The sequence below is a fragment of the Lineus longissimus genome, chromosome 9, assembly GCF_910592395.1.
Source record: "Lineus longissimus chromosome 9, tnLinLong1.2, whole genome shotgun sequence".
Classification (NCBI taxonomy): Eukaryota; Metazoa; Nemertea; class Pilidiophora; order Heteronemertea; family Lineidae; genus Lineus; species Lineus longissimus.
The window spans coordinates 15,998,616-16,013,063 of record NC_088316.1 but is presented as its reverse complement, the minus strand read 5'-3'; the positions used below and the strand labels follow the sequence as shown (position 1 = coordinate 16,013,063).

The 14,448-nt window shown below is 41.3% G+C and overlaps 3 protein-coding genes across 6 annotated transcripts in view; 1 reads left to right on the top strand and 2 right to left on the bottom strand.

Annotated features, from left to right (window-relative positions):
- Window positions 1-2,987, bottom strand: part of LOC135493133 (cyclin-dependent kinase-like 5) — a 21,134-nt gene extending 18,147 nt beyond the window's left edge. For all 4 annotated transcript variants that reach the window (XM_064780095.1, XM_064780096.1, XM_064780097.1 and 1 more), the window contains exon 1: window positions 2,919-2,987. The gene's annotated coding sequence lies outside the window, so the exon portion shown is untranslated. The remainder of the gene's footprint in view (window positions 1-2,918) is intronic.
- Window positions 1-14,448, top strand: part of LOC135493134 (sodium- and chloride-dependent glycine transporter 1-like) — a 14,882-nt gene extending 434 nt beyond the window's left edge. Inside the window, exons 2-14 of the mRNA XM_064780099.1 lie at window positions 7,764-7,941; window positions 8,197-8,328; window positions 8,941-9,265; window positions 9,785-9,917; window positions 10,164-10,298; window positions 10,753-10,856; window positions 11,161-11,285; window positions 11,399-11,511; window positions 11,815-11,949; window positions 12,434-12,533; window positions 12,825-12,925; window positions 13,060-13,227; window positions 13,500-14,448. Coding sequence (XP_064636169.1) covers window positions 7,773-7,941; window positions 8,197-8,328; window positions 8,941-9,265; window positions 9,785-9,917; window positions 10,164-10,298; window positions 10,753-10,856; window positions 11,161-11,285; window positions 11,399-11,511; window positions 11,815-11,949; window positions 12,434-12,533; window positions 12,825-12,925; window positions 13,060-13,227; window positions 13,500-13,670 — 1,911 coding nt within the window. The 5' untranslated portion in view covers window positions 7,764-7,772 and the 3' untranslated portion in view covers window positions 13,671-14,448. The remainder of the gene's footprint in view (window positions 1-7,763; window positions 7,942-8,196; window positions 8,329-8,940; window positions 9,266-9,784; window positions 9,918-10,163; window positions 10,299-10,752; window positions 10,857-11,160; window positions 11,286-11,398; window positions 11,512-11,814; window positions 11,950-12,433; window positions 12,534-12,824; window positions 12,926-13,059; window positions 13,228-13,499) is intronic.
- Window positions 3,740-6,889, bottom strand: LOC135493421 (N(4)-(Beta-N-acetylglucosaminyl)-L-asparaginase-like). Its single transcript, XM_064780759.1, has 8 exons — window positions 6,686-6,889; window positions 6,216-6,369; window positions 5,624-5,736; window positions 5,333-5,445; window positions 5,019-5,203; window positions 4,714-4,821; window positions 4,378-4,511; window positions 3,740-4,114 (listed from the first exon to the last, which is right to left on the bottom strand). The coding sequence occupies exons 1-8, from the start codon at window positions 6,843-6,845 to the stop codon at window positions 4,011-4,013; spliced, it is 1,071 nt and encodes a 356-aa protein (XP_064636829.1). The 5' UTR covers window positions 6,846-6,889; the 3' UTR covers window positions 3,740-4,010.

Sequence of the window (14,448 nt, the reverse complement as noted above, 5' to 3'; positions counted from 1 at the left end):
GGCTATGCATTTATGGTTTATGCATGAACTAACGATAGCATGGAGAGAAGTCAACGAAACCGTAACTAACCAACCAAAGTATGTAGCACTACATGTAGCAGTGACAGTTAAAACCAGTGACTGCAGTGGTCAAGAAATCTCAGAAATAATCGAAAAGTTTCTAATTCAGCGAATTCCATACAAAGAAATTGCCTTAAAAATGTTTTATATGATAAGGTACACGTACCCTGTACAAATGCAGTGGGGACTAGATAGGAATGGCATTTTTAGCAATTGCCTTACCAAATTGAAAGAATGTCGATGACTTATCACTATCAGTCCTTTATCAGATTATCAGGACAATGAGATCAAATTTTTATGTCTCATCACGAATCCTAGACCAAATTGACATGAATGTCGATATGATAATGGACACTCACACCTGTCTTTATTGGGGTATCCAAGATATTCCACAAACTAACATACCAAGAGCAGTATTACACCAGAACAACTTTTATTTACGTGCCTAATATCAACACTGAACAGACCATTGAGAAAATACCTTTTTTATACAATTAATAATAGTATTGTCCACCTCAAAGTATCAGTCTGGACCCAAGTCACATTTGTTTTGGATTCAACAAAACAAACTTCACCATGAAGGCAAAGTTTTCTGCCTATATCAGGTTCAACAACTCTCAGAAATGCCATTGACACTAGCGTTCAACAATAGAGTTGAAGCCGCAAGAATATCAGAATTTCAATTCTTGACTGTAAAAGATCGGGTAATTGCCAAAGGCAAATCAAATTCAGCCCATCCTCTTTTAAAGCCAGTCAACCTAACATGACCTCCTTCAGAATGATCAACAAATATCACAATTGCTCTTTTGAAATATTTCACAAATTAAGTAACTTTCAAAAGTTATGGAATTCAATTTAAAGTGACTAAGCGTTATGAAGGCTTCATATAGTAAGTGGCATGATATTTGCGGGTTTTCTTTGAAGAAGCCGTCGCATTTTAACCTTCATGACCTTAATTTGGATCCACTATACAAGAAAACAGAAGAATTCTGGACAGATAGCCTTCATGAAACCTCAACCACATCAAATTCAGCAAGCTATCAGAGTATTCTTCTTCTTCGTGAGATTTGAAAGCCTGAAACAGTATGCATTTCTGACTGTTATGTCTGTGTCATGTGTATCTGGTTCACCAAAATTACAAACACAAAACCTACTTCTCCCCTGGACTTCTCCCAGATTCAATACCCAGGCTTAGGACTTTGCTTGAACTCAATTTTAGTCCATCTCGATGACTGTCTGGCCAAATATTTGCCAATGGAATCTCTGATCCTCTAGTGAATGTACTGAAATACTCTCATTTACAAACTATTGTACGATTTTTCAAACAAATTTACAGGCTATTTTGCCATGGTCTCTATGCCCATGGGCTATGTGTGCATGATGTTTACCTTAAATATAGTGCACTTGTGAAATGTTGACACAAACATGACAGAGACATATAGCAGGGAACAATTTGATCAACTGAAGATGGCAGATTTATACCAATCATAATCAGATGCAAGTTTTAAATTTGTCTGGGTCACAACATAACGTTGGCATTGGGGTTAGGCCCAAACGCTACTATACTGACATGAATATAAATTTACTGAAGAAGATAACTTCTGAGTTGAGATGCCAGTGTTTGTCTCCAACGTCTATTGAGCAAGTGGGCCCAGCTAAACATTATTTAGAACTATGTACAATGTATGAAAACTTGTATTTTTCATTTGCTAATCTCAGATTAAGCCAGATACTGAGATAGGTGGGCTCTTTCATACCACAACCACCAAGACATTGCCTCCAGGAAAAAGTGGATAAAAACACTGTGAAAACATCTAGACTACTACAAACAGTGTGTGCTTAGTTGTCAAACAAACACACTCGCATCTCTCTATCTCATTTATCAACTCAATCAGGCGTGGCAACACAGTATTTTCTTAGGGGTGACAGGTGAATGATTTTGTAAGTTTTTTTACTGAAAATTAATCCCAGCAGGCCATAAATCGTACTTATTGCCAACATCCTAATAAAGGAATTGGCACAAGTTATTGCACCGATCCTCACGACATTGATTATACCAGCACTCCTTTGAAACAGAGGGGGTAGTTTAGGCAGGTTGAGATTGAGGCAACTGATTGAGAACCTAGCCCTAATGTTACGCGATGTTGTATCGCCACTTCTGCGTTATATATCAATTAACGTCCAATTTCAGCATATGACGTTAATTCCCATTAAAAAGTGTGGATACAGCAAACAATCTTCTCATGACGTGGCGATACAATATCGCGCAACGCACGAGCGAAGATATGCAAGTTTTCTCTAAAGACTTCGCTGATTTTCGATAACGTTATGTTATTGTATCGCCACGTCATGTGAAGAGTGTACATTGTATCGCAACTTTTTAATGCCAATGGGATTTAATGTCATGACATAAATGGCGTTAACACAGAAGTGGCAATACAAAATCGCGCAATGTTAACTCTAGTCTATCCGGCAAAGATAATTCTACTATAACTATAGTTTGGATAATTAGCCTACTTCAATTATTAATCTATTTAGGAGGTCAAGAGAGCCAAACGTTTGCTCGACAGATGACCTAACCAGCTAACATAACCGTCAAAACGACAGAAGACATGCTTGGCAGGTGCGTGACGTAACCACTCGTCTACTCTGTTTTACTGTGTACTGTACAATATGTACAACGACGACCTGTATTGTGCATGCAAAGCATAGCAGCAATTTAGGTGGCAAAGATGTCAACAAACAACTACTGTTCTCTCTTCACTGTTATCACCGAATACTTTTAATTGATGCAGAGGTATTAGATTATATACCTATGAACACTTTATTCTTGTCAAACATAATAATCCAGCTCTTACCTTCAATTGGCATAACTTTTAATAACCATTGATTTTGACAGCGACCACACGAAATCGGCCATAACTTTCCTTGCCAACGATCCCACAATTCCAGAGAATACTTCCGCTATGTTATATGCAAAACCACTCTCCAAGCGTCGTCATGCCCCACTCGACCTACTGTCTCTGCCATGTGGACGATCAAACTGTGGCAGAGGGACTATGTGACAATTTCAGCATGTAAATTGGACATTTGGCCCGGCAACCGGGAGATTGATGCAGAACAATACAAAGCCACGTGCTTCTGTTATGATCTGGATATGGGGTGCGGGTCAGTGGTAATAATATTTGGTTATCATTTCCATGAAGAAAAAAGATTTAAATGGGTATCTGAAATAAAGTAGCTCCCGCCACCTTTAATGTATCCATACAGGAGAAAGACCATAGCTGAATCCAGACCGGAAACGCCACTTATTAAAGAGTATTTAACACCCCCAATGCATCCATACTGGAGAAAGGCCACTTATATGGCTATGGAGGGTTTAACACTCCATACGTATCCATACAGGAGAAAGACCATATTAAATGGGACCTTGTAAATGTTCAAATAGAGTTATCATTACAACCTTAGAGGTGTACGTCTGGTTCCTCTAAGTTACAACTAATATTGTGAGCTTGTAAAAGAAGGCTGTTGGTCTCTGCTGTAGCCAGACACCTCAGATAATGCCTCATTGACCACATCCTGAGGAACATTAACCCCCGATTTCCTCAGGATACATTGACCAAGGCTTTACCAATAGAGTATTTTTAAGATGTCAAGTAACAAAATCAGAAAAAGAGTATGAATTTTTAAAGTTTATTCAGAAAATACAACAGCACATAAATACATATATACAGACATATTTTTTTGTACAGAAGCTAGAGAGAACTACTGGTATCAAAATATTATGAGCAAAATCACTCTCTAAAATCATCACATCAAAACATCTGAATTTTAAAGCATATCTGTAGCCTAAATTCGGCTGCAAGGAATCATGAAGCAATTTATAGTACATGTGTATATGGCACATTTCAACTTGTTTAGCACCAATTGAGTTTTTCTAACAAGCTCAATTATGAGGTATTTCCACTGCAGGTGATATTATAAATCTGAACGGTAGGGCTTTTCGGATTGAAGACACAGTACTGCCAACTTGGCCACCCATTGCATGCTGCACCTTAAAGTAGAAACAGAGTTATCAATGATTTCGCCAGTGAATATCATTTTGTTCGAAGTTGGATCCTGCAACATGTGCTGCCCTCTTGTGTTTCTTTGACTAACTGAGAATCATGTGGTGTTTCATCCACTCAAAGACATGAAATTTCTTATCTCATGTCCCTCTAAACTACACACTTTTCATGGTGGTCTGCTGGCAGCGGCAACTCATCACACGCCACCTATAATGATTGTGAAACAGAAAGCATTCTGAATGAATCTTACCATAATACCCAGTCTTGTTCACTGTAATGATAGCACCAGAGAATTTAGGATAAAACTTGACAATTCTTTTGATGGCATCTGTTGCTGCTGAAGAAGGATTCATGCCTTGCCGCATACTCTCCACGGCTTGATAGCTGAAAGGAAAGATGAAATTTACAAGAGCAGTGTGCAGCATGGCAAATGTCAACGCGTCTGTAACTATAGGTTGAGTTTGGTGACTGAAAATCCTTGCCAGTTGAATCTTTCGATAAAGATTTCTCATACAAGTGAGCTGCCAATCTCTTATTGTTTCTAAGAGAGGTTCACCTTTATACTACAGAAAATCCCTTTAATTACCTTGGTAAAAACCTCATCATGACATCTCCATCACCTGTACAGGATGCTGCTCCTGCCGCGTTATCAGCATAGGCTCCAGCTCCAGCGATAGGTGAATCCCCAACCCTCCTGAAGTTAAATGAATCAAAACAAAATAACATTGCCTCTTGAGAAGGGGAGGGGTTCAAGGAGAGACGAAAAATATTCATCTTTTTAGTCTTTAACATATTTTGAGATGCCGCCTTATCAACAATCCTATAGACATAGGGCTAATTTGCAACCTGAAATTTGTAATGTCAACAATACTTAATCAATTGAGTTCTTACCCTGGAATTTTATGGTTCAGTCCATTGGTTGAGGTGCCAGCTGCAATGTTGCCATGACTGTCAACTGACATCATACCAATGGTATCATGGTTGCTTGGATCTAGATGGCCAGTGGGATGATGTGGTGTTGATGGGAATTTTGGTTTGTAAGGCCCACAGGACTGCTTCGAGTCTGGTTCAACGTTCTGAAATAGTAAATTATCAAGGATAGAAACCCTACAGGCACTTGGAATATGCAGAACTTGAAAAAACTTGAAATATTTTAACATCACAAAGCCAAAAAGCATTGTTGGAGTGCACCTTGACTTTCTCACCTGGCGGAAATTCGGCTGGCAATTACCAGACAGCCATTTTTTCCACTCCAGTCGAGAACTATTTGAATGGAGATCTTCCTCTGTATGACCCATGGACACTGCAAACTTGGTTGCTGCAAAAGAGCAAAAAAGACAATAGATGCCGACGTGGTTCGTGAAAACTTTGAAGTTTGTAATTGAATATGGAAATTTTCAATTGCGTACATAATTATTTCTGAATATGAATTTAAACTTTCATGTCATTGCACATTTATGAGACAGTGCCATGACAAGCGCAATACAGGTACCTACCAGAGTCGCCAACCAGCATGGTATGGGTGGTAAATTCCATGACATCCTTGGCAACTCCTATTGCATTCTTCACTCGACGGAGGTCACCTACTGCCCCTACATCATGAGAACCACTGAAAGAGAACGATAATCAGATAAGGGTGTGCATAATGGGGTAGCAGACGTTTAATTTATTACTGTAGACGATGTCACAGGGAGGCGTGTGACGTCACGCAAAACAAGCTTTCACAGCCAGCTTACAGCTAAACAGAGGGCAAATTATGTTGGATCTTCCGAGAAGCGATTGGTTTTACCATGGCTGTTTCACATCATGTGCTATTTGTCTGGTGTCAAAGCACTGAAAATGAACAAGAACGACAACGCCCCCAAGCAGATTCAATCAGCCACTAGCTCATATTCATAGGCTCGCATACAATGTTTCGGATACAAATACCACAAAGGATTGGATTGGTTTATGAATTTCCAACAAAAAATAAGCTACATTGCAGACTCCTGAAGCTATCAAGATGGAATAAGGAAAGCGCCAACACAGATTTTTTCGAAAAGGATGATTGAGCTGGCATCCTGGGAGAAGCTCCAGAGCTTCACCTACCCATCCATTATCATGGCATCCAAAGTTGTTTCTCCACTCTCATCAGGGCTACCACCCCATCCCACCCTTCCTCTACACTGTAACCACTCGCATGTGCTGCCGATCATTTGTACCGCATCCAAAGCAGGACCTTTCAGCGACAGCACCTTCCATCCTAAGAAAATGAACAAAAAAGGCAATATTTCATCTACCCCAAGTGAATGTACTATCTGCCATCAGGTCACAATCACATTCGACATTCCCCTCTCTCTCACTTCCCTTGCCAATATCATGATATAGAGTGACCTAGAGCGGGCCGGGAGACTGCAGTCCCCAGAACACCCCACCCCTTTTCCACAACCACCTGCACAGGCTTCCTCTTCACATTCACATACTCCCATAGTGCATAGAGAGCATAGGCTACATCATCTGATCATGTAGCCTATCATAATGATAACTCACACAACAGAATAGATAGACGCAAATCTTACCAGATTCTGTTGCCTGAGGGACCTTTCCTGCAGCCCAAGTATTGATAACCATAGGGAGCATACCAACATGTTGTGCTATCTTAACGTGACCTTGTGCAACAACAGACACTAGTCCACAAGTAAACAGAATAAAGTATTTGAAATTCATGCTAGGAAACATCAGACATGTCAGACAACACCCCTTGTCAGCTGGCGTGCGACGATATCGACCGCGGACTTCGTGCCTGTTGTGGTTGTCGTTTTGAAAATAGTTCTGCGTCGGCCGGTGTTGCAGTTGAAAATGTCCATTGGGAAATAGTGAACAGCCTTCAGGCCAGAGTCCTCTATTAAAACATGTGTACATTACGTGTACATTGTTGTGCATAGGTTTTGGTAAAAAAAGTACTCATTGGACCAATCAATCTGCACAAAATTTTATATGTGTCAAGAAGAACCCTTTGCCAATAGCATAATAAAGTTTTAAAAAATTCCAATACCGATTGCCTGAGAAAAAAAGATTTCCGTACACCATATCCATCAAAACGTCACTGGCGCATTGATATGGCCCTGTCAAAGTACAAGTTCTAAACTGACCAGTGAGACCACATTTTCTTAAATATATTATCAAAAAGCATATTTCTGTGATGGCCTGACTCTGTAGATTAAGAATCAACCACAGATTGAGAATTAATTCCACTTTGGTCCATCCCAGCCATGTATTTACCACAACTTGACATTTTGATAAGCTCGTGGATGAATACAGGTCTCTGCCCTTCAATTATGAGACCCGCAATGGAAATAGTGAACAGCCTTCAATTATGAGACCCGCAATGTTTTTAGATCGCTAAATCACTCAATCTCGACAGCACGGGTGGCGCTTAAAGCAAATGTAATGCTTGAGTCTGCATGTGACAGAGTGTCCCATTGATTGTTGTGTCATACATTTGACTTCACGGATCGGATACAGTAGGCCCCTATATAAACACACACGGTAGGCCTATCTTTTTTTGTTTTCTTTTGAAGACCATTTCGTCACCCTTATTGCGGTTTTGTTGAGGGCAAGTTTTAGTCGATCAAATGTTCGTATTTCTCGCATCAGGTTATAAAGATGGTGTGGCCCCCAGACTGCCGAAAAAAGAACGACAAAGAAGTCGAGGAGAATGTGGAAAGAGGGAATTGGTCTGGAAAGGTGGAATTCTTTCTTTCTTGTTTAGGTTATGCTGTGGGACTTGGAAATATATGGAGGTTCCCTTACCTGTGCTATCGGAATGGTGGAGGTAAGGAGAATTATGTATCTTTCTCCGGTAAAATCTGGATGTCTAAGATTTCTTCCAATTAAAAAACCAACTACCATATTTTTTGGTAAACCCCCTAGCTTATTCAAAATTGAGTAATTTATGTAGAATAGGAGGTGAATGGGCCGTCGACAGGTGGGTAATATTGCCCTTAATATACCAATGGTCAATGATGGTGAATGAAGGACTCTGGCTCTGGCTCTGGCTCTGGCTATGCAACCATTTAACTTTTTTCAGGTGCTTTTCTTTTCCCGTATCTGTTCTTCCTGGCAATATGTGGATTTCCGCTGTTCTTCCTTGAAGTAGCTTACGGCCAATTTTCAAGCCTGAGTCCCATCAAGGCATGGCGGCTCAGTCCTTTGTTCAAAGGTAAGACTACGGGTCAATAAAAGGTAAGACTACAGCTCAATAAAAATGTAACGCAGGGAGTTTTCGCAAAGCCCCCGAAACGTCAACGTGACCGCTCATCATATTTTTCGGCGTCGTTGTGATGAGGTCGAACAATGTGATAGGCGTCCACGTTGGTGTTTCGTGGGATTTGTGTAAACTCCCTATTCCAGAAGAATGCAAACCTTTAGTAAGTTAAAGATGAATGATTGCCAGCCACGTATACCAGCAAATACAGGATTATTTATTTCAACAAAAAATGATATAAACAACAGCTGGGAGTCAAAGTATGCTCATATAAGGCATATATTCAGCGAGAATTAAATTCCTTATATAAATCGTGAATAATCTCGGTGTATATACTGTGAGATAGGATAACCCCTATATTGGTGGGTACGGGTAACCAAGTATTCATATGAATACTTAATCTAACCTATAATATAAGTGGCTCCTGCCTATACCCTCCCTTTGAAAACCAGGAGACAACATAAAGGCCAAAAAATATGCAATAGCAGAAAAGATTTTGATTCAGGGATTCAGCATATATCGTTCCCTATAATTCAACTGAGTTAACAACTTTTTAAATCTTGACAGGAGTGGGTTGCGGCATGGTAGTGATCTCAGCGGTTGTTGGAATATATTTCAATGTCATCCTCGCCTGGACTCTTTTCTACCTCGGGAAGTCCTTCACTACTGCCTTGCCATGGACAACATGTGATAACGCCTGGAACACCGACGCTTGCGTCGTAAGGAACCGGAATAACACTTGGCTCTTCGACTCTGAAGGAAGGAATGCCACCAATGGAACACTTGCTCATCTTTCCGACATTGCATTTGATCTCCCCGCTTATGATAACGGGACCGATCTTTCAATTCCTTTGCCAATGAAGACAGTGTCCCCAAGTGGAGAGTTTTGGGAGTAAGCAATCTTATATGTCAGTTAGTACATTGTAATTGTCCTGGAGGATCGAAATCCTGAACTCTATCTTAAAGTGCCTCCTAATCATAACTGCGCTGCCGTCAAACGAGGCACATGCAGTTGCGCATAATATGATAGGCATGAGCGAGGGGTTAAATTGACCGTCTTCACGTGACTATAATGCATAATAACGGCACTGGGTCATGTTTGATTCAGAACTAATATATTCTTCGGGCAAGCAGGAATCATTTTGACGTCTATACTGTGAGATGGGAGAGACCCCTATTGGCGACTTGGTGTCACTCTATCTTGCATTGGGCCTATCTAGCTGCTGCCTATAGATTCCCTTTAATCGATTCTTGACCATATCAGGGTCACTCTTTCAATGGGAATATTCACCAATGTTAAACGATATCCGGAAATGTTGTAACCGGTGATGTTAAATGATATATGTACGTGTTTATTATCAGAGTCTTTCAATAACTAAGCTATAAGCCCGCCGACGCGGTTCTCTTTTAGGCGACATGTGCTCCAGGTGACGGGTGGCATCGATGACATTGGTGGTATGCGATGGGAGCTTTTTATATGTCTTGCTGCAGCCTGGGTTGCCACATGGTTATGCCTAATAAAAGGCGTTAAGTCCTCAGGAAAAGTAAGTACATGTCGTATAAAACACCTGGATACCACTCGTGACAATCCCTTATCAAGATTCGTCCAGGCTGAAGGCCTTCTATAGCCCTGAACGAGGCATGGGAATGTGTTGTCCATCGGCATGATAATTTGCAAAATTCATTTTTCAAAATAAACTAAGACAACTTTTGATGCGACATCCATCTGATCGAGGGGCCGTTATAATTAGTATCATGTGATGAAGTTCTAATGATATTCTCATTTTAAGGTTGTTTACATAACAGCAGTATTTCCCTTTGCTGTCCAGTTGATCATGCTCTTTCGAGGGGTGACGCTGCCGGGTGCAATAGAAGGAATCAAATACTTCATCATTCCGCAGTGGGACAAGTTACTCAGTTTTAAGGTAAGTGTAATAGGGCCTATGGTTGTACCTTAGAGTAACCAACATAAAGCCTTTAGGCTGGTTACTTAAGGTTGTACATCCTGGTATTACCAGTCGTTTTCAATATATCCCGCCACTCGATATTTCAATGACGAAGGAGTGAAAAAACCTCATTATATTCTAAGGATGAGGGTTGTATTACATGTTCCTTTTGTGTTTTCCTTTTGTTCTGGTATCTTTAGTATTACCGGGCCTTTCGCATAAATCTCTTGCCGTCAGTGCGGTCTTCTTTATTTTCCTTCAGCGATAAGTTGTTCTTCGCACTCTGTATTCCCTTTGTCTTTGGCTTAGGTTGGCTTACTTGATTGTATCCTTATTATAACATCTCCAAAACACTCCCGCAAGATACGGGTGTGGCTTACTCCTATGTTTACATTGACGTTTGACACCATTTTTTTACTGGTTTGGATTTCAGGTTTGGGGTGATGCTGCTATGCAGATTTTCTACTCAACCGGTGCTGGATGGGGTGGTCTCATAACCATGGCCAGCTACAACAAGTTTCATAATAACTGTTACAGGTATAATGTTTTGAAATCCTCCGCAAGATGGGCACCGATGAAAACCGTTAAAAACGCCCGCTAAATATGACCGACCCCCCTCCCCCTCCCACACACACGCACATGCACTCCTCGGGCCACTCCCCCCAGATTTGGATCCTTCAATCGATAGGCGATATGAGCCAAAACATCATCTAGAGTTGACACTAAAAGCCTACATTTATTGCAATGTTGCTTTGTTTGCAAAGTGGCCGAATTGGATTACAGAAAATCAACTGCATGGAACTGCATCAAGCAAATATCACGATACGTTTTGTCGTTACAGGGACGCGGTTGTTATCTCCAGTCTTGGAAGTGCGTTTAGTATCCTGTCAGGTTTCGTCGCTTTCTCCATCATTGGATTCATGGCTCACGAAACTGGTGCCGACGTGGATAATGTCGTCGCTCAAGGTAAGGCCATACGTCCAGCTTTTCTCCATTGATCATAGTAGCTTTCCTGGTGCAAACTGTTGTATATTTTGTCATTGATATACAATAATGTGCATAACGCATTCCACTTGCAGGTCCTGGTTTGATCTTCGTGGTGTATCCTGCCGCCCTGGCCAGACTTCCAGGAGGACCAGTCTGGTCTGTTCTCTTCTTCCTCATGCTGTTCACAGTGGGTTTGGATAGCCAGGTGAATAAAAGGGAGAACAGGTGATGTGCGCTGCATCCGAGTAGAATCGCGTACATACCCGGCGTTCCTTCTCGATATTGCGCACTTTGGCTGTCCTCCGTGGGTAACGGATGTATGAAGATTGCTTGGTTTCTAAAACAAGGCGACGATAAAAGGCATTCTCTCGGCCCATATATCCTGTTCATGAACTTTCAAAAAAAGCTGTAGAATCTCAGGATGCGCTATTTGCCGCGACGTGACATTTAGGGTCCTCGGAAATCATCCCATAGTAAATTCCAACATACATGTGTCTCGCTATTTCAGTTTGGCGGCATAGAAACAGTTATAAGCACGATCATCGACTACTACCCCGGACACCTCAGCCGAGCTAAGAAGATGTTGATCGGTGCTCTGGTGTGCTTTGTCCTCTTCCTCTTTGGTATTCCTTGTATCATGCAGGTTCGTTGACTGTGTACCGGGTACCTTATCACATGAAGTACGTAACCCATTTTGAGTTAGCGCTAACAGTAAAATACGGGTCTTGCCACTTCTTTCAAGACCCGTCGACAGCGTTGGGTGAAACGTGGCTAGTCCCGTATCGACAATTGCGCTCTTCAATGTATGATACTCACCGATTCCAACCAAAGCGGCCCTTTATATATCAAAAGTTTCCTGGCCAAATAAATGGTTTTTCTGTCAACAATAATACGCACCCCGGTATAGAGGTTTTCGGTAAAATGGAAAAAACTAATGGCTTTAGAGATTCCGTAGACGGTTTTTTATTTCGCTTAAAATCCTCTACCGGGTGCACATTTGTTTCGGTTTTCAAAAGCTCAAAAACCTTTATTTCGAGTGTGGTACACGTTGGTCGAACATTGTGTCTAGATATTTTGTGCAGCATGTTTGCTTGGATGTTTGATGACCACACACCCTCTCCTTCCAGGGAGGTGTCTATGTGCTCAACTTGATGGACTGGTACAGCGCCAGCTTCTCTATCATGATCATATTCTTCACGGAACTCATGGTCATCTCCTGGATTTACGGTAGGTTCAGATCCGAGACGTCGAATGCATGCTCTATACCCATCCTCCCCGCGCATTACCGGAATTTTATTTATTAATGACGATGTTTTGTCCCTGATTGAATTGGCCGCCATTACTTGCAAATGGCCTCGATCATTAAACTAAGAAGACTTTTATGTCCTCTAGCCACGCGGAAGTTATTGTTTCCGTTTCTTCTCTGCTGGTACATTCTTTGGAACATGATTGGTATTCTTCTGAAAAAATGCGTGACATTTAAATCTACATGTATTATGTTTTTTTTATCTTCTGTAGGTATCAATCGATTCATGAAAGACATTGAACTGATGATTGGTCATCAGCCTCACCACATCTGGAAAATCATCTGGGGAGGTATCACACCAGCAGCGACTATTGTGGGTATACAATCAAGAATTGATAAGTAGCCTTTATTAACTCTTGGTACAACCCATGGTACAGTCTATCGTTTCTTTAACCGTAATATTGAAATAAATCGTGGATACCTCATTTTTCTTCTCTTTTTTTCCAGTTTGTGTTCCTTTTCAGTGTCATTATGCATGCACCGGTGACCTATGGTGGTTACGTCTACCCCAAGTGGGCTGTTGGAGTCGGCTGGTTGTTTGCCCTATCCTCCCTCATGCCTATACCAATCTTCATGATAACTATCTTAGCAAGTGGAAAAGGAAGCTTTATTGACGTTAGTTGCCTTTTCGCATTTTGACAGACTTCACAACAAGTACATGTAATCTTAAAGCTGACGAGTCAAATATACTTCCCCGTAATTTCCCGACGTGAAGCAGTCGGGAATATCCATGATGTGCATTGGATCTTCTACTGAGTATGCTCAATCGATGACGTCGTGGGGTACGTCGCGAAATCCCATTCGCCGGGGTTGAACCCCTAGTTTAATACTAGTTCAAGGAAAGCGTCCTGCTATGCTTCTCCCCACATTTATCTTTGTCTTTTCAGAGACTCAAATACTCTGTCAAGCCTGCACCAGAGTGGGGCCCAGTATTACCAGCGTACAGGGAGCAGTATATCGCCTCTCTGCGTGGGCCACGGAGGGCAATGGTTCGACCTGAGATCAGTGCAGAGGACGGAACCGCTTTGACAAAACTTAAGAAGGACAACGTGGCATAAAAAACACGGAGCGCAAATCCGTTTCAGACTGTCTCTTTTGCCCTCTACTGCTCGAAAAATCTATATACCTCAATAAAAACAGTCCACCGAAAATACGAAATACGAAATTTTACGTTCAATCTAAGCAAGACCATTCCCGCAACATGTTCAATTTGAATGTTGTCCTGTGGTGCGCATGTGGTCATGACGTCATGTTCCGGCTTGACATTTCTCTATTTCGCACGCAGTAATTTGTCAACCGGTCTCAGGCCAGTGAAACTGGAGTGTTTTTGTTAGCATGATCAATGGTGGAAAATAATGATACATATAGTTCATTAAAGCTGTTCTGTGTCGTTTTTAGTCAATGCTGATCTTATCACCAGTATCTTCAAGTTATGACGGTCTATCGGAACCAATCAAAATCTAGGGAGCGTCTTCGCGGTAAAAAACCTGCGAGAGAGCCCTCTAGGGTCGAGATTTGGAACACATTTGAACAGCATAAAGTCGATGTGGTGAAAGAGATGAATTGGGTTGGAGTCAATTTGGAGGTTTTTCCATTTCTGAAACAGTGCACGCCGACTCATACGTGACTCTTTTCTCGTAATATGGTATCCTAAACCGCCTCAGGAAAGGTCTTCAAATAAACGTTTCACGCGGCCGCGTTTTGAAATTTCACTAGACGTTCCACAGGCATCTGACTTGAGGCAATAATTGTCTAAAAGTATCATTGTATCAACAGGTATGCCTGTGGACAACGCTATATCGGGATACATCTATCAGAATACAATAAGGCTGAATA

Bases quoted from the DNA above. Each gene is read 5' to 3' on its own strand.
- LOC135493421 (XM_064780759.1), bottom strand. From the start codon at position 6,845: ATGTTTCCTAGCATGAATTTCAAATACTTTATTCTGTTTACTTGTGGA. The intron at 5,446-5,623 runs GTAGGTACCTGT...GCTCTTTTGCAG, and splicing joins CATGCTGGTTGGCGACTCTG to CAACCAAGTTTGCAGTGTCC. The intron at 4,822-5,018 runs GTAAGAACTCAA...ATTTAACTTCAG, and splicing joins CTGAACCATAAAATTCCAGG to GAGGGTTGGGGATTCACCTA.